Genomic DNA, 20,161 nt, shown 5'->3' on the forward strand with positions numbered 1-20,161 from the left:
GGGAGCCGGGGGCTCGAACCGGGATCCTTACGCCGGTCCCTGCGCTTTGTGCCAAGTGCGCTTAACCGCTGCGCTACCGCCCGACTCCCCCAAAATGAATTTTTAATGATTGCAGTCTGGACGGTGTCAGGGTGCTGGACCTGCCGCTCTCGTGACACTTCCACAGGTCTTGTGAACAAGCGGTGAAAGCAGGTCTTTCTCAGCGTATGACAGATGTAGGATGCAGACACTAATCCCTGCCAATTCCTTCTTGCAATAGGATTAGTGCTTCTCTTTGCAGACCACAGCGCTTTAGGTGAACTGAGCTAAATTTGTCAGCATTTCTCTTCCCTAATCAAACCTTGCAAATGACTAATTTTGGAGGAGAAAGTTATCATTTATTTTCCACCTTACTTTTACTTAGAAAATGAAAACACATCTTGTTGGTATGCTTCTAAAAACCCCTTCTGTTTCATTGGTTTAATCCCCCCTGCTTAACACTATTCTATTTACATAACCACTTCATTCTATTTACATAACCTCTGTTAACAAGCACCACCTTCCCTCCAGGGCATTGGTGGTTCAGTGATAGAATTCTCACCTGCACCACCCCCTCTCCTTGTCACACCCTGATTTTCACCAGTCACTTTTCTCTCCACCCTCTCTGCTACACATCCTGTTCTCACCATACTGGGCTAGTATATTTATAAGGACAAGATTGTTTGTAGTTTTGAGAGTTTAGCTTAGCTCGGCTTAGATTGCGCTGCATCCTGCATGAATAAAGAGATACTGCGTACAGCTCAACCATGAGTCCCTGGTCGTCTGTTACCCGCCAGTGAAGCCAGCCCGGTGAAAACAACATAGCCCGGAGAAAACAACATAATGGCGCCTACAACGTGGGACCAGACCTGTGTAACTCCCAGATAAGTGAAGACTTTGCCTACCTATGCACTATGGTCTTCTCTTCTACTTATGAAGAGGTTTGCCAAAGCCTCTACTGTTTCATCATGAGACAGTTACTCTGTCTCTGGAACATGTTTCTCTGGGCCACACTTTGTTTCCCTGACCGGGAACTTTGGTTTCTTGTGACCCTAATCATAGAGCTTGGAGAGATGCACTGAGATTTCTCCTTGGACTTTCTGGACTCCCTCTCCCATGTTTCCTGAGGAAAAGGACTACATTTTGCTCCGGGCCACAATTTGGTTCTTTATGACCGTGACCGTAGACCTTGGGATATGCATGGGGATTTCCACTGGGACTTTCTGGACTTCTTCTCGAATGTTTCCTATGGAGAAGGTCTACTCTAATTTGAGGAGCATTCTCCAGTACCGTGGCAGTCCCCAAGAATGGAGACACGTGGTTAGTTCTACTCTCCTGATTGGATTCTTTCTTTGATGGGAAGACGCTTTTAAAAGTAGATGCCTGAAGCAATCCAGCAGGAACAGTCAGAAGCACCCTAAATGGAATTTCGAGGAGCTTTTTGGACTAGGACGCCCTTCGGGGAATCATAATGCTACATGGTGAGATCTGTTTCGTAAGAGTGATTTGAATGAATTTTTGTTTGACATTGACTTAAAAAAAAAAAAAAAGCTGGACGCAGCCATGATTTCTAGAGACATCCAGAAACAATCCAAAAAATTGTTTTTTCCCTCCTTTGATTTCTTTTTTATGTCTTGGCATAAATCTGAAATGTTTAATCCTGAAACGGTATGAGTTATGGGTGGGGCAGATAGTACAATGATTATGTTAATTATTCTCATGCCTGAGGCTTCTACCATGGTTCTTCTGTTTACCTTTCCACATTTTATTGAGTTTAAACTGTTTAAACAACCTTAAAATCATACTAGAAAGGACTTCCAATTATAATGGAGTTATCAATTATAGTAAACTTCTAATCTGCTACAAGTTTTGTTTGACAAGTAAGTGAATTTCAGCTGTCAAGTCTTCACATGAAAAAGCATCTACTCAAATGGAATTCCTGGAAATCCATTTGGATCCTGTTCTCTGACATCACCCACAAGATGGAATGACTACAACACACCCCCGGAAACCAATGATGTGACCTGGCACAACCTGAAGAAACAGATTCACAGACTCCAAAGACCACTCTCTACAGAAAAGCAGAATTCTGGTGGCCAACATTCCCCATCGAGACAGAAGTGCAGCGTTTCATCCCTTGGCATTTTCTTCCATGGTCATCTACTTTGGACTGACACCTCCATTGGACTTACTGGTACACGCTGCTGTGTTTCTCAAAGACTAACTTCAGCCAATTGCCTTGAGACTTTATAGACCATGTGCCCTCGCCTGCAGGCTCTGTCCCCCGAGGTAGAAAACTCCCCCTCCTTATTAGGTTATGCCCACAGAGGTAGGAAATGCCCTTTGAGGCAAGAGATGCCCCCAGAGGCATGAAGTGTTCCCAGAGGCAAGAAATGCCCTTTCGCCTGCTAGGCCTTGCCCTTTGAGGCAAGAAACGTTCCCCTTGGCATCACACTGGTTATTGCTGCTTGCCTATTTTGTTTTCCATGTCTTATGCCAGTTCTTTTGAAAATGCCTGTACGATATAGGTTTCTGTTCACCCCACAATCCTGATACTATGGCCATTAGTTAAAAAGAAAGGGGGAATTGTTGGTATGCTTCTAAAAACCCCTTCTGTTTCATTGGTTTAATTCCCCCTGCTTAACACTATTCTATTTACATAACCACTTCATTCTATTTACATAACTGCTGTTAACAAGCACTACCCTCCCTCCAGGGCATTGGTGGTTCAGTGATAGAATTCTTGCCTGCTCCGCCCCCTCTCCTTGTCATACCCTGATTTTCACCAGTCACTTTTCTCTCCACCCTCTCTGCATTGCATCCTGTTCGAACCCTACTGGGCTAGTATATTTATAAAGACAAGATTGTTTGTAGTGAGTTAGTTTTAGTTTAGCTTAGCTTGGTATAGATTGTGCTGCATCCTGCATGAATAAAGAGATACTGTCTACAGCTCAACCATGAGTCCCGGGTTGTCTGTCTCCCGTCAGTGAAGCTCAGCCCGACAACATCTCACACGTACATCTCTCTTAAATGCATATAAAAAAGTTGAAGTCAACCCTCAGAACAAAGGCTTCTAAATATTAGAAAATTGAAGCACATTAAGGTTTATAAAACATCTCTGATAAATAGTAATAGTTCAATGGAAAATTACTGTCAGTCTTTTATTTATTTATTTATTTTTTAAAAGATTTTATTTATTTATTCATGAGAAAGATAGGAGGAGAGAGAGAGAACCAGACATCACTCTGGCACATGTGCTTCCGGGGATTGAACTCAGGACGTCATGCTTGAGAGTGGATGCTTTATCCACTGCGCCACCTCCCGGACCACTGCTGTCAGTCTTTTAAATGCCCCATTTAGATCTTCAATCCAGAAGGTCAGCTTGACACTTAGAGCACTGTCTTGCTAAGAAGATAGACTCCACCATTTCACACCCAGGACAGTTGGGAGACTAGGACATAAAATCAACCCATCGGTGGTCTGGGAGGTGGTGCAGTGGCTAAGGCACTGGACTCTCAAGCATGAGGTCCTGAGTTCAATCTCTGGCAGCACCTGTACCAGAGTGATGTCTGGTTCTTTCTTTCTCTCTCCTATCTTTCAAATGAATAAATAAATAAAGTTTTTTAAAAAAAATCAACACACTGCACCCTTATCCTATGGTCTTCAAAAACCACGTTTTTCTAAATCTACATGCATCTATCATCTTTCTTGGATGGGAAGGCCTGAAGCTTACCTTCTGAAATTTGAGGCGGTTCTAGTATGACCTAGAGAGAGACTCCAATTCTAGTAACTGCCGTAGGGGCCTGGCTTCCCACTTCCAGGATCTGTGCTCAAACATCCCTGTCCTCCACAGGGTCAGCATTACCAGGGCCCCTATCTGGTCCTCCAGCCATAGGGTGAGGCCAGTGAGTGGTTAAAACAGCTACATCTTAAATGAAACCCACATTTATGTAAATTTGGTGTAGCAGTTACTATGTCCATAAATAAGCAAAAGAATAGAAAAAGAGAATGGCAAATGATCAAGTCCCACCTGCAGAGGGAAAGCTTTGTGAGTGGTGAAGCAGGGCTGCAGGTGTCTCTCTGTCTCTCTCCCTCTATCTTCCTCTCCTATCTCAACTTCTCTGTCTCTTTAAAAACTTTTTTAAAATTTATTTCTTTATTGGGGAACTAATGTTTTGCATTCAACAGTAAATACAATAGTTTGTACATGCATAACATTCCCCAGTTTCCCATTTAACAATACAACCCCCACTATGTCATTTATCATCCTTCATGGACCTGTATTCTCCCCACCCACCCACCCCAGAGTCTTTTACTTGGGTGCAATACACTAGTTCCATTTCAGGTTCTACTTGTGTTTTCTTTTCTAATCTTGTTTTTCAACTTCTTCCTGAGAGTGAGATCATCCCATATTCATCCTTCTGTTTCTGACTTATTTCACTCAACATGATTTTTTCAAGGTCTATCCAAGATCAGCTGAAAACGGTGAAGTCACCATTTTTTACAGATGAGTAGTATTCCATTGTGTATATATACCACAACTTGCTCAGCCACTCATCTGTTGTTGGACACCTGGGTTGCTTCCAGGTTTTGGCTATTACAAATTGTGCTGCCAAGAACATATGTGTACACAGATCTTTGTGGATGGATGTGTTGGGTTCCTTAGGATATATCCCCAGGAGAGGAATTGCAGGGTCATAGGGTAGGTCCATTTCTAGACTTCTGAGAGTTCTCCAGACTGTTCTCCACAGAGGTTGGACCAGTTGACATTCCCACCAGCAGTGCAGGAGGGTTCCTTTGACCCCACACCCTCTCCAGCATTTGCTGCTGTTACCTTTTCTGATGTATGACATTCTCACAGGAGTGAAGTGATATGTCAGTCTTGTCTTGATTTGCATTTCTCTGACAATCAGAGACTTGGAGCATTTTTTCATGTGTTTCTCGGCCTTTTGGATCTCTTCTGTGGTGAATATTCTGTCCAAGTCCTCCCCCCATTTTTGGATGGGATTATTTGTTGTCTTGTTGTTGAGTCTGGCAAGCTCTTTATATTATGTTGGTTATTAAACTCTTATCTGATGTATGGCATGTAAAGATCTTCTCCCATTCTGTGAGGGGTCTCTTGGTTTGGGTAGTATTTTCTTTTGCTGTGAAGAAGCTTTTTAATTTGATGTGAGGACTTTAATTTTAATTTGACTAACAGCCTGTGAAATCTAACCGAGTCTCACCCTTCTCCAACTCTCAAGGCAGGGGACAGATGTGAGGTGAGTTCATCCCAAGAAGCGTGGCACCTAGAGTTTAGATCACACCGGGTGGCAAACAGCCTCCAGAACTAGGGGAGTAAACAAGCACATCCACATATTCGGAAGGCAGGAGCAGTCGCTGAAAAGGTCAGCATAAGACAAGTCACCAAACAGAACTCTGCTGCCTCTTTCCCCCGACGCCAAGCACTCTCCAACTCTGGAACTCTCCAACTCTCCAACTCTGGAATCTGGCATCCTCTCGGGGTTCCTTGGGGCGGGGCCAAGCGGGCCGCGAAACTAGCAGGACTGATCCAATTTTCTTGGCAGGGGGAGAGCTAGAACAACCCAATGTAAAGCATACAACATCATGACACGTGCGCTTAATCTTAATCTGTTGCGCTACCTCTCGACCCCCTCAGAGATAATTTTTAACTACTTATGTGAAGTGGATTTTTAGGTGAGCTTGATTTTTTTTTTTTTAACCAGAGCACTGCTCAGCTCTGGCTTATGGTGGTGCGGGGGATTGAACCTGGGACTTTGGAGCCTCAGGCATGGGAGTCTCTTTGCATAACCATTATGCTATCTACCCTCCGCGATTTTTTTAAAATTTATTTTTTATTTAAGAAAGGAAAAATTAACAAAACCATAGGGTAGGAGGGGTACAACTCCACATAATTCCCACCACCCAATCCCACCCCCTCCCCTGATAGCTTTCCCATTCTCTATCCCTCTGGGAGCATGGACCCAGGGTCATTGTGGGTTGCAGAAGGTAGAAGGTCTGGCTTCTGTCATTGCTTCCCTACTGAACATGGACATTGACTGGTCGGTCCATACTCCCAGCCTGTGTCTCTCTTTCCCTAGTGGGGCAGGGCTCTGGGGAAGCGGAGCTCCAGGACACATTGGTGGGGTCCTCTGTCCAGGGATGTCTGGCCGGCATCCTCATGACATCTGGAACCTGGTGGCGTTTCCAGTAGATGTTGTCGGAGCTCAAGCCACTAGCAGCTTCTCATTCTGCCATCTTCCCGAGTCCCCCCCCCCCCGCGATTTTTTTTTAAATTTCTTTATTGGGGAATTAATGTTTTACATTCAATAGTAAATACAATAGTTTGCACATGCATAAATGATTTTTTAACTGTAAAAACGTTCTTTATTTTTAGAGTGAACAAAAATGTCGTTATTTAAAGCCCGTGACTGGTGGTCTGCTGTGCTGGGAGAGAAAGAAGAATTTGACCAAGGCTGTTTGTGTCTGGCAGATGTTGACAACTCTGGAGACGGACAAGGTGAGTGAGTGATGACCACACACCTTGGAGCAACATTTTACAGAGATGAAATGACAGTGACATACTTTTAAAATATGTAATTTAGAACTCCATGTAAACCTCAGTGAAATGCCATAATTATGCCCTAATTTTGAAGGCAGTTTCCTTCTTTTTTTTTTTTTTTTATTTAAGAAAGGATTAATTAACAAAACCATAAGGTAGGAGGGGTACAACTCCACACAATTCCCACCGCCCAATCTCCATATCCCACCCCCTCCCCCGATAGCTTTCCCATTCTCTATCCCTCTGGGAGCATGGACCCAGGTTCATTGAGGGTTGCAGAAGGTAGAAGGTCTGGCTTCTGTAATTGCTTCCTCGCTGAACATGGGCGTTGACTGGTCGGTCCATACTCCCAGTCTGCCTCTCTCTTTCCCTAGTAGGATGGGTCTCTGGGGAAGCTGGGCTCCAGGACACATTGGTGGTGTCTTCAATCCAGGGAAGTCTGGCCGGCATCCTGATGACACCTGGAACCTGGTGACTGAAAAGAGAGTTAACATACAAAGCCAAACAAATTGTTGAGCAATCATGGACCCAAAGCTTGGAAAAGTGGAGAGGAAGTATTAGGGAGATACTCACTGCAAACTCTAGTATACTTCTGCTTTCTTACTTTGGTGCCATACTCCAAACTCAGTCAATTTCTGCTTTGCGTTTCTACTTCTTTTTTTTTTTTTTTTTTATTTAAGAAAGGATTAATTAACAAAACCATAGGGTAGGAGGGGTACAACTCCACACAATTCCCACCGCCCAATCTCCATATCCCACCCCCTCCCCCGATAGCTTTCCCATTCTCTATCCCTCTGGGAGCATGGACCCAGGGTCATTGTGGGTTGCAGAAGGTAGAAGGTCTGGCTTCTGTAATTGCTTCCTCGCTGAACATGGGCGTTGACTGGTTGGTCCATACTCCCAGTCTGCCTCTCTCTTTCCCTAGTAGGATGGGTCTCTGGGGAAGCTGAGCTCCAGGACACATTGGTGGGGTCTTCAGTCCAGGGAAGTCTGGCCGGCATCCTGATGACACCTGGAACCTGGTGACTAAAAAGAGAGTTAACATACAAAGCCAAACAAATTGTTGAGCAATCATGGACCCAAAGCTTGGAAAAGTGGAGAGGAAGTATTAGGGAGGTACTCACTGCAAACTCTAGTATACTTCTGCTTTCTTACTTTGGTGCCATACTCCAAACTCAGACAATTTCTGCTTTGCGTTTCTACTTCTTTTTTTTTTTTTACATGCATAACATTCCCTAGATTCCCATTTAGCAATACAACCCCCACTATTTCATTCATCATTTTTCATGGACCTGTATTCTCCCCACCCACCCACCCACCCCAGAGTCTTTTACTTTGGTGTAATACTCCAATTCCATTTCAGGTTCGACTTGTGTTTTCTTTTCTAATCTTGTTTTTCAACTTCGGCCTGAGAGTGAGATCATCCCATATTCATCCTTCAGTTTCTGACTTATTTCACTCAGCATGATTTTTTCAAGGTCCATCCAAGATCAGCTGAAAACGGTGAAGTCACCATTTTTTACAGATGAGTAGTATTCCATTGTGTATATATACCACAACTTGCTAAGCCACTCATCTGTTGTTGGACACCTGGGTTGCTTCCAGGTTTTGGCTATTACAAATTGTGCTGCCAAGAACATATGTGTACACAGATCTTTTTGGATGGATGTGTTGGGTTCCTTAGGATATATCCCCAGGAGAGGAATTGCAGGGTCATAGGGTAGGTCCATTTCTAGCCTTCTGAGAGTTCTCCAGACTGTTCTCCACAGAGGTTGGACCAATTGACATTCCCACCAGCAGTGCAGGAGGGTTCCTTTGACCCCACATCCTCTCCAGCATTTGCTGCTGTTACCTTTTCTGATGTGTGACATTCTCACAGGAGTGAAGTGATATCTCATTGTTGTCTTGATTTGCATTTCTCTGACAATCAGAGACTTGGAGCATTTTTTCATGTTTCTCGGCCTTTTGGATCTCTTCTGTGGTGAATATTCTGTCCATGTCCTCCCCCCATTTTTGGATGGGGTTATTTGTTGTCTTGTTGTTGAGTCTGGTAAGCTCTTTATATATGTTGGTTATTAAACTCTTATCTGATGTATGGCATGTAAAGATCTTCTCCCATTCTGTGAGGGGTCTCTTGGTTTGGGTAGTGGTTTCTTTTGCTGTGAAGAAGCTTTTTAATTTGATGTAGTCCCATAGGTTTATACTTGCCTTAGTCTTCCTTGTAATTGGATTCGTTTCATTGAAAATGTCTTTAAAATTTATGCGGAAAAAAGTTCTTCCAATATTTTCCTCTAAGTATCTGATACTTTCTGGTCTAACATCCAAGTCCTTGATCCACTTGGAATTTACTTTTGTATTTGGTGAAATACAGTGATTCAGCTTCATTCTTCTGCATGTTTCAACCCATTGTTTCCAACACCATTTGTTGAAGAGACTCTGCTTTCCCCATGTAATAGTCTGGGCCCCTTTGTCAAAGATTAGATGTCCATAGGTGTGGGGCCTCATTTCTGGGCTCTCAATTCTATTCCACTGGTCAGTGTGTCTGTTCATGTTCCAGTACCAAGCAGTTTTGATGACAATGGCCCTATAATATAGTTTGAGATCTGGCAGTGTGATGCCTCCGGTTCTGTTCTTTTTTCTCAAGATTGTTTTGGCAATTCTAGGTCTTTTCTGGTTCCAGATAAACATTTGTAGCATTTTTTCTGTTCTCCTAAAAAATGTGCTTGGGATCTTGATGGGGATAGCATTAAATGTGTAGATGGCTCTGGGTAATATATTCAGTTTGATGATGTTAATTCTTCCAACCCATGAGCATGGAATATCTTTCCACTTCTTTGTGTCTTTTTCAATTTCTTTGAGTAGTGACTCATAATTTTCAGTATACAAGTCTTTCACTTCTTTGGTTAGGTTTATTCCTAGATATTTTATTGTTTTTGTTGCTATAGAAAAAGGAACTGATTTCTGGATTTCAATTTCTTCTAACTTAGTGTTTGCATAGAGGAATGCCACTGACTTTTGAATGTTAATTTTATAGCCTGACACATTACTGTATTGCCTGATGATTTCCAAAAGCTTCTTGCTAGATTCCTTAGGTTTTTCCATGTATACTATCATGTCATCTGCAAATAAGGAGAGTTTGACTTCTTCTCTTCCAATCTGTATGCCTTTAATTCCTTGCTCCTGCCTGATTGCTATGGCAAGAACTTCCAACACTATGTTGAATAGTAATGGTGATAGTGGGCAGCCCTGTCTAGTACCTGATGTGAGGGGAAATGCTTCCAGTTTTTCACCATTGAGTATGATGTTGGCTGTAGGTTTGCTATATATAGACTCCACTATCTTCAGGAATTTTCCATCTATTCCTATTTTTTGTAGTGTTTTGATCATAAAGGGATGTTGTATTTTGTCAAAGGCTTTCTCTGCATCTATTGATATGACCATGTGGTTTTTGGTCTTGCTTTTGTTGATGTGGTGGATCACATTGATTGATTTACATATATTAAACCAACCTTGCATGCCTGGGATAAACCCCACTTGGTCATGATGAACAATCTTTTTGATATACTGCTGTATCCGGTTGGCTAGAATTTTGTTCAATATTTTCGCATCTATGTTCATCAGAGATATTGGTCTGTAGTTTTCTTTTTTGGTTGTTTCCCTGTCTGCTTTTGGTATCAGGGTGATGTTGGCTTCATAGAAGCTGGCAGGGAGTATTCCAGTGTCTTCAATCTTCTGGAAGACTTTTAAAAGTAGAGGTATTAGTTCTTCTTTGAAAGTTTTGTAGAATTCATTTGTAAAACCATCTGGTCCAGGACTTTTATTTTTGGGAAGATTTTTGATAACTGTTTCAATTTCATTAGCTGTGATGGGCCTGTTCATGTTATCGACTTCCTCTTTACTTAGTTTTGGAAGTTGGTAGGTATCTAGTAAATCATTCATTTCTTCCAGGTTCTCTAGCTTGGTGGCATATAGTTGTTCATAGAAGCCTCGCATGATATGTTGAATTTCTGCAGTGTCTGTTGTGATATCTCCTCGTTCATTTACTATCCGATTTATTTGGGTCTTCTCCCTTTTTTGTTTTGTGAGTCTGGCTAAAGGTTTGTCGATTTTGTTTACTCTTTCGAAGAACCAACATTTACTTTCATTGATCTTTTGTATGGTTTTCCTATTCTCAATGTTATTTATTTCTGCCCTAACTTTAGTAATTTCTGTCCTTCTGGTTGCTTTAGGGTTCCTTTGTTGTTCTTCTTCTAGGTCTTTAAGATGTGCAATCAGGCTGTTTATTTGTGCCTTTTCTTGTTTCCTAATGTGTGCTTGTATAGCTATGAACTTCCCTCTTAGGACTGCTTTAGCTGTGTCCCAAATATTTTGATAGCTTGTGTCTTCATTTTCATTGAACTCTCGAAACATTTTGATTTCTTCCTTGATTTCCTCTTTGACCCAGAAGTTGTTAAGAAGTGTACTGTTTAGCTTCCACATTTTGGCACTGTTACTAATCTTTTGTTGATTGTTAAGTGTTAGTTTAATTCCACTGTGGTCTGAGAAGATGCTTGGGATGATTTCAGTGCTCTTGAATAGGCTGATGCTGTCTTTGTGGCCTAACATATGGTCTATCCTTGAGAATGATCCATGTGGATTTGAGTAAAATGTGTATTCCAGTTTCTTGGGATGAATGACTCTGAAAATGTCCAATAGTTCTAGTTTATCTATCTCTTCATTTAGCTCCCTTATGTCTTTACTGATTTTCTTCCTGGATGATCTGTCAAGTTGAGATAGTGGGGTGTTGAAGTCCCCTACTATGATTGTGTTACTGTTAATATATTGCTGTAGCTCTTTCAGTAGAAGTTTGATGTATTTAGATGGCTTCTCATTGGGTGCATAGATATTAATAATTGTTAAGTCCTCTTGATTGACTGATCCTCTGAGCATTAAGTAGTGTCCATTCCTATCTTTTTTAATCTTATGTATTTTAAAGTCTATCATGTCAGATATGAGAATAGCTGTTCCTGCCCTTTTTTGTGGGCCATTGGCTTGAATGATAGTTTTCCATCCTTTCACTTTAAGTCTGTGTTTGTCTTGTTGCGTTAGGTGAGTTTCCTGTAGACAACATATTGTTGGGTTGTGTTTTCTGATCCATCTTCCTACTCTGTGTCTTTTAATAGGTGAATTCAGGCCATTCACATTTATTGATATCAAAGATTGAAGATATTTTAACGCCATTCTTGTAGAATTTTAGAGTGTTTTGATTTATGTTCTATTTGTGGTGGTCTGGTTGTTTATAGGAAACCTTTCAGAACTTCTTTCAAGGCAGGCTTGGTGATGGTTGCTTCCTTCAACTGTTGCTTGTCTGAGAAGGTTTTGATGCTTCCATCTAGTCTGAATGACAATCTAGCAGGATATAGTATTCTTGGCTGAAAGCCTTTCTCATTGAGCACTCGATAGATATCTTGCCATTCTCTTCTGGCCTGTAGTGTTTGTATGGAGAAGTCTGCTGCTAATCTTATGGGTTTTCCTTTGTAGGTGACTCTTTGTTTTTCTCTTGCAGCCTTGAGGATCCTTTCTTTATCCTTATTCCTTTCCAATCTAAGTATGACATGTCTTGGTGTCTTTAGGTCTGGGTTAATTCTGTTTGGGACCCTCTGGGCTTCTTGAATCTTTATGTCTTTGGTGTTGTCTAGACTAGAGAAATTTTCAGCTATTATGCCCTGGAGAACGCTTTCTTCCTCCCCTTCTCTTTCTTCCTCTGGTAAGCCAATAATGCGTATATTGTTTCTTTTGAAGTCATCCCATAGGACTCTGTTGTTGTTTTCAGCATCTCTTAATCTCTTTTTGAGGTCTCTTACTTCTTCTTTAGTTGTCTCTAATTCATCCTCAATCTTGCTAATTCTGTCTTCAGCCTCATTGATTCTATTCTCTCTGCCCTCTACTGCTTTCTGGAGTTCATCTATTTTGTTGCCCTGCTCTGATACTGTTTTAGCTTGTTCAACTAGTTGCCTTCTTAGCTCAGCAATTTCAGCTTTCAGCTCTCTAATAACCATGAGATTATTAGAATTTTCTTCCATATTCTCATTTGTTGTTCCTGCATTTCTGATTACAATTTTTTCAAATTCTTTACTCACTCCTGTTATTATTTCCTTAGCTAATGTTTGGATGTTGAACTCGTTGTTTTGTGTTTCGCCCTCTGGAGGACTTTTAGCTGGACTCTTGTCCTGGTTAGAGTCTCCATTATTTTTTCTTGTTGTTTTAACCATTTTATATAAGTTAACAGTTTTTTCAATCCCTGAGTTGGAGTTCAGTGGTGTAAAAGCCTTTTTTTTTTTCCCTGTAGGCTATGGTAGCCTGAGGGCTTTTAAACTATCAATAGGCTTCTTGGCTTAATCAATGACTCCTGACCAAGAGATAAAGCAGGGTGTGGCAGAGATAATCCAGTGGTTATGCAAAGAGACTTTCACAGCCCTTCAGCTATGCCACCGAGGTATAGGTCTTCTCCTGGGTTTCCCGGTTAGATCTCTGTGCCCTGGTGTCCCTCCCTGTTGCTGCTCCAGATTCTGAGGGTAGTAGCAATGGAGACTCAGAGTTGTACTTGGTGAGTCTCTGGGGAGTCCTTTCCTCCCTTCAGCTGTCCCCTTGTTGGTGGAGCAGACTGGAGGTGGTGTCTCCACTGACAAACTGTCGAACTGTTAGCAGTCACTTAATCTCTCCTTAGGCCCCTCTCTCCTCTCTGTCACCAGCCACGTGTGTTTGTACTCACGGGTGATTTACTGGGTTTCTGTGGTCATTCTAGTCCTGTCTTGTTTCAGTCCGGGTGGTCTCCTTTGGTATTCCTAGTTGATCCGGGAGAGGAGAGGAGAGGAGAGAAAGCCGGCAGTTTCCTTCTAAATAATATTTCTGTAGCACACAAGTTAATATAGTTCATTGAACTTTTTCTTTGGGGGGGGTCACTAGAGCTTCACCACTCTTGTGTCACCTTTTCAGATGCACATACACACACATGCACGCACACACACACACACACACACACACACACACACACGCACACAGCACAGAAGCTTCCAGCAGTGCAGTGGGGACTGAATTCAAACCCTGGTTAAATTTGTATTTGGTATTTTCTAGGGGCCATTTTTGAGGCTTTTAAAAAAATGTTTATTTATTCTCTTTTGTTGCCCTTGTTGTTTTATTGTTGTCGTTGTTGTTGGATAGGACAGAGAGAAATGAAGAGAGGAGGGGAAGACAGAGAGGGGGAGAGAAAGACAGACACCTGCAGACCTGCTTCACCATTTGTGAAGCGACTCCCCGGCAGGTGGGGAGCCAGGGGCTTGAACCAGGATTCTTAAGCTGGTCCTTGCACTTTGCTTTTTTTAGGCTTTATTTGACCTGTTTTTTTTTTTTCCCCTTCAGATAAGAATGAAGTATTTTGTGAATTTGGTTGCTAATGCTTATTTATTTGTGATTTTAATTTTACTTGTGATTTAATACTGATTTCCAAAATTATAAGATAATAGCGATATAATTTTGCACTGTTCCCACCACCAGAGTTCTGGATCTCCATTCCCTCCATTGGAAGCTACAGCAATTCTCTCAAAGTTGTAGATAGGGGTTGATTATGATTTCTATAATTATCTGTCTATACTTATATATATTTGCCCATTTTTGCCCATGGTCCTGTCATTTTATTTTATTTTATTTTATTTCATTTTATTTTTTGCCTCCAGGGTTGTCACTGGGGCTTGGTGTCAGCTTGAACCCAGATCCTTGCACCGGCCCTTGCACCTGTAGTACAGTGTGCACTTAACCGCTTAACCAGGTGCCACACCTAAACCTGTTACTACTTCTGAATGTCCTTTTTTCATCTTCTCTCTCCTGGTCCTGATGGAGTTTGAGTTCAGAGCCCTCTGGTGGTCTTCCCCTGTCATTTCTTCCCCCTGTAGGAGTATGGGCCAAAACCCTTTACAGGGTACGGAAGGTGGCTTCTGTAATTGCTTCTGTAATGGCTTCTCTGCTGGACTTGGGGGTTGACGGGCCCATCTATATCCTTGCTAATGCTTATTTCTTCTTTTTATTTTTTTAAATATCTCTACAGATAAAATAATTGTGGGCAGCTTTATGGGATACCTAAGAATCTTTAACCCCCACCCTGTAAAAACAGGAGATGGAGCTCAGGCTGAAGATTTACTTCTAGAGGTCCACTTGCGAGCCCCAGTACTGCAGGTGGAAGTGGGGAAGTTTGTCTCGTAAGTACAGCTCACCAATTCTGATATGTTAACCTGTTGGAGTACGCCAGTTCCTTACTGTGCCACTCCTGTGAATGTCAGAAGACAAGGCTACGAATTAAGTGTATTTTCTGAAAATTGTGATTTAGGTGTTTTCCTCACGTAGAGAACACTTTGAAATGTCCGAAAAGATAATACATCAACAATTATTATTATGCTGGGATAATAGTGGAGAAACTAAGGCCTTCTCTACTCCAAACACGTAATTCGCTTTAAAGCTTCAGAACTATGCACCAGAAAGCAATGGTTTTCTTCTGTTGGATGACTGGAAAAGTCATGATGTGGTTTTGATGTTTTTCTGTGCAAAAATTCATGTCTTTTCAATCAATCGTGTTTAATTATATAAATGGACATGCACATAAATGTATCATATAAATACATTATGCAATATTACATTCTATAAATGTCTATAAGTTGTAGAGTTAACATAAGTGAATACATTATTTATTATTATTAAAAGTATTTCTTTATTCATGAGAATGATAGGAATGAGAATGGTACCTGTGATGCTGGGGATTGAACTCAGGACCTCATGGTTGAGAGTCCACTGTGCCACTTCCCAACCACAATATACTTTCTATTTTTATTTGGTTGCTTTCTTTTTTAAAATTTATTTTTATACTTATTTGTTGGACAGAGACAGAAATTGAAAGAGGAGGGGGAGATAGAGAAGGAGAGGGACAGAGACACCTGCAGCCCTGCTTCACCACTTGTGAAACTTTCCTTCCACAGGTGGCGACCAGGGCTTGAACCTGTGTCCTTGTGCACTGTGATTTGTGCGCTCAACCAGGTGTGCCACCGCCTGGCTCCCTATTTGGTTATTTTTATTTTTAAACAGTTTCTTATTTTATTTATTTATTATTATCTTTATTTATTGGATAGAGACCGCTAGAAATCAAGAGGGAGGGGGGTGATAAAGAGGGAGAGAGACAGAGAGACACCTGTATCCCTGCTTTACCACTTGTAAAGCTTTTCCCCTGCAGGTGGGGACTGGGGGTTCGAACCTGGGTCCTTGTGCACTGTAATACATGCACTCCACCAGGTGCGCCACCACCCGGCCCCTCCCTATTTGCTTATTTTCTAAACTTCCCCCTTTCTACCTTAAACATCTGGTATACCCATTATGCTAGGTATAACGTAACATAATGTTACTGTTTATCCTGTTATTGTTACTGTTTATCCTTTATTATTATTCTGTTACTGTTTATCCTTTATTGTTATTATTTGAGTTAGGAGATTTCACATAAAGTCACTTTTCTGAGTTTTTTTTTTTTTGGTAAAAGCAAAAAACAAAGAATTTGGAGAGCTGTCTGCAATGCTAGAAGCGACCACACCCTTCTCCCTTAGTCGAGCTGATCACAGCCCTTTCTTTATACCATCCCCTCATTTCATTCCACTGGGTTGGTCCTTTCAGACTTTTGTTTGGGACTTCTAGACTCCTAGACTTTTCTGGAAACTGCTTCATTGGGTAGTGGCAACAGAAGCTCTTTGTGTCTATTTGTGGTTTAGTCCAAATTAAAATACTTTCTATTTTTAAAATATTTTATTTATTTATTTAGTATAGAAAGAAATCAAGAAGGAAGTTTGAGATAGAGATGGAGAGGCAGAGAGATGCCTGCAACCGTTTCCCCCGTCATGAAGCTTCCCCCCTACAGGTGGGGACTAGGGGCTTGAACTCCTGTCCTTGTGGCTGTAGCGTGTGTGCTCAAGCAGTTGCACCACCACCTGGCCCCTGAAACACTTTTCAGTATCTTTGACGCAGTTTCAGAGCTGGAGGTGATATATGTCATTTCTTTTTATGATTCCTCAGTGCCCTTCAGTGCTTTTATAATTTACAAGGTACTTTCACATAACTGAATTTCATGTAGTTGTAACCTCTTTATTTTTCCAGTAGGGGAAATAGACTCAGAGATGAACATAATTTACCTGAAGTCACAGGCTAACTAGTTAAAGACCCAGGGCCAGAAGTGGGATCTCTTTATTGTGAGACAGCATTCATGAAAGGGCTTCCAGTATGACTTTTCTGGGAGGGTCCCCCCCCCATAATATTATGTTTAGTTATTGGATAGAGATAGAGAGAAATTGATAGAGAAAAGAAGGTAAGGAGAAATACCTGCAGCTTCATGCTTGTGAAACTTCCGACCGCCCCACCCCCCAGGTCAGGGCCCGGGGCTTGAATCCAGGTCCTTGTGTATTACAACGTGTGCACTCTACCTGGTGTGCTATGGCCCGGCCCCTCTGGAAAGTCCTTTGGATTTTGATCTGAAGATAAATTCTTGAGGCAGAGTCCTTGAGTTTCTGGGATTGTCACACTGGTTGTTTGTGGTTTTATTTATTTATTTTTTACTTACTTTCACCAGAGCCCTGCTCAGCTCTGGCTTATGGTGGTATGGGGGAAGTGAACCTGGGAGTCTGGAGCCTCAGACAGGAGAGTCTCTTTGCAGAACCATTATGCAATTTACCCCTGCCTTGGTTACACTTATTTTTCACTTTAGAATGTTACTAATAACATGTTCAGTTCACTGATATCCTAGGCTGTGTCTCCGAAACTGAAATCAAACCTAGATCTCTCCCTGTTTGCAGAGGCACCGAAATGCTTCACTTGGCTGTGCTACATCCTAGAAAGCTCTGTGTCTACTCTGTCTCAGGTAAGAAACTTTTTTTTCCAAATGGGTAATTTTTTTTCCCTTTTGTTGCCCTTGTTTTTATCATTGTTGTGGTTGTTGTTATTATTGTTGTTATTGCTGTTGTTGTTGGATAGGACAGAGAGAAATGGAGAGAGGAGGGGAAGACAGAGAAGGGGAGAGAAAGACAGACACCTACAGACCTGCTTCACTGTCTGTGAAGCGACTCCCCTGCAGGTGGGGAGCCGGGTGGCTCAAACTGGGATCCTTATGCTGGTCCTTGTGCTTTGTGCCACCTGCGCTTAACCTGCTGTTCCACCGCCAACTCCCCTCCCCCCCTTTTTTTTAACCAGAACCCTGCTCAGCTCTGGCTTATGGGGTGCTGGGGATTAAATCTGGGACTTTGGAGCCTCAGGCATGAGAGTCTCTTTGCATAACCATTATGTTATCTACTCCCACCCCAAAATATATGTTTGTCAAAAAAAGTTGGCTGAAACTAAAAGGCACATTTGGTTATAACTTGTCTACGGGACATTGGTAGCCTTCAAATTAGTGTTGAAAATGAGAGCTATTTGTCATGGAAATGGTGATTTTTATTACTCTTTTTCTCCTTTGTCTTCATTTCATAGTTTTTTAATCCTCTGGGGATGAGGAGTTGCCCACACTTCACTCTCTTTGCCCCACCTCGATTTCCTTCCATATCTTTTATTTCTTCAGCCTCATATGATGTTCGCAGACTGACTATCCGTATATTTTTCCTGGCTTGGCTTAAATTGAGAAGCGTGGGAAGTGAATGTTTTTATTCTCTTGAATATGTTTCTCAAGATTCCAGACTGAACTAGCTCTGACCCAGCTTTTATTGTTATGCATGAAGCACATTTTCTAGTTGAAGTAAAACTGCTGTCAGCAGATGAACGTGTTAGCTGCACTTGACATTCTTACCTATAGCTTCCCTCTCTCCAAGTATTTTTTTCCCCCTCTCTCTTTTTTCATATACTGGAAAATATTTGAAGCAAACTAGAGGAGACCTAGTCTGAGATTTCTGTGCTGACTCTGTTTGGGTAGGTGGCATGTCTTCATATGCATGCTTAATTTAGCGAAATAGGGTCTTGCGGACCTGAGATTAGCCAACTGTATACTCTCGTTTTACAGGAAAAGCATCACAAAGAATCTCTGATTCCTTGCTGATAGGCACTAGTTTATGAGTAAATGCTTACATATGGGGTGAGGGGGGGATTGTATAATGGTTATGCAAACAGGCTCTCATGCCTGAGGCTCCAAAGCCCCAGGTTCAATCCTCCTAACCACAGTAAGCCAGAGTTGATGCTTCTCTCTCTCTTTTTTCTGCATGTCTCTCAAAAATAAAATAAATAAAATATGAAAAAATTAAGTTAAAAAAAACTTACATATGTGTGAGCCTAAGCCCTGATGATTATGTTCTCTAAAACAGTCTTAAATAAAAATTAAAAAAAAAAAAAAAGAATAAGAAAACTTCCAAGTGAGGAGAAGTAATGCAGAACCCTGGTGGTGGGGGGTTGTGTGGAATTGGACTCCCCTCTTATTCTGTGGTCTTGCCAATCATTATTAAATCAATACCAAAGAGCCAGGTGGTGGCACACTCAGTTAAGTGCATGTATCACCAAACAGAAGGATCTGGGTTCGAGCCCCTGCCCCCTACCTGCAAGGGGAAAGCTTTGCAAATGGTGAATGAAGCAGTGTTGCAGGTGTCTGTCTGTCTCTCTTCCTTCTCTGTCACTCCACTCCCTCTCGATCTCTGGCAGTCTTTATCCAATAAATTAAGATTAAAAAAAAGTTTTAAGAAACAGCAGATTCTTTGTGTCTTTCTCTTGGATAGCTGTCACTGTTTGCGTAAAATCCCTGAAGATTGCTGCCTGATGTGCAGTCACAAAGTGGATTCTACTGTCAGCTCTGAAGACCCAGTCTGAGCACTGGGCCCTGTACTGGCTCTGTGACTAGGAGAGAAATTTCCTACATTTGTTTTAGCTTTGCCTAAGTTCTGCAATGGAGATAAAACTATTTTTGTTCTTGACAGGTGGTGATACTAACCACTATGCTAATCCGGATCTACTTCTTTTATTAAACTTCCGTAACATTTGAGTAAATCCTTCTGGGCCAAAAGAAAAATAAATTGCTTATCTGTAATGTGGACATGCTCACACACACACACATAGTTGGATTGTTTTAATTACCTCTCTGGTAGGGGTACGGTTTCATTGGCTCTATGATGTTTCAGATTTGTCTTTAACTTGTGGAAAAAGTAATATTTCCTGTATGTTTTTTTCCCCTTATACTTTTAAAAATCATAATGTGCTTGCCCAACCACCAGGTTACACATTCAGCTGTAAGCTCAAGAAAGCAGAACGTCAGATGTCAAAATACAGCTGATGACTCCTTTTTCATTTGGGCAGGACTAGAACGTGATTATAGGAAAGAACTCATTTGTTCAGGCAGGCATGTCCTGGGTTCTAGTCCTCACACTGTGCAGCAACACCAAGGCACACTGGGGTAGCGCCAGGGTGGTCTCTCTCCCTCTCAATGTCTCTCTCTAAAATAAAAAAGAAACATTTAAAATAAATAGCCATTAAAAATATAGAGAAAGATAAAATGCTTATTTATGCAATCTGCATATATTTTATTTACTAGTGAGAGAGAGAGAGAGAGAGAGA

The 20,161-nt window shown here is 41.6% G+C and overlaps 1 protein-coding gene across 5 annotated transcripts in view; it reads left to right on the forward strand.

Annotated features, from left to right (window-relative positions):
- The first annotated feature begins 6,394 nt into the window (after window positions 1-6,394).
- BBS9 (Bardet-Biedl syndrome 9) overlaps window positions 6,395-20,161 on the forward strand; it is a 420,670-nt gene continuing 406,903 nt past the window's right edge. For all 5 annotated transcript variants that reach the window (XR_009551114.1, XM_060195812.1, XM_060195813.1 and 2 more), the window contains exons 1-3: window positions 6,395-6,538; window positions 14,661-14,811; window positions 17,434-17,498. Coding sequence is in view for 4 of the 5 variants with exons in the window: in XM_060195812.1 (XP_060051795.1) it covers window positions 6,427-6,538; window positions 14,661-14,811; window positions 17,434-17,498 (328 nt within the window). In the remaining variant the exon portion in view is untranslated. The remainder of the gene's footprint in view (window positions 6,539-14,660; window positions 14,812-17,433; window positions 17,499-20,161) is intronic.

This window comes from Erinaceus europaeus, chromosome 8 (assembly GCF_950295315.1).
Source record: "Erinaceus europaeus chromosome 8, mEriEur2.1, whole genome shotgun sequence".
In the NCBI taxonomy this organism is placed as follows: Eukaryota; Metazoa; Chordata; class Mammalia; order Eulipotyphla; family Erinaceidae; genus Erinaceus; species Erinaceus europaeus.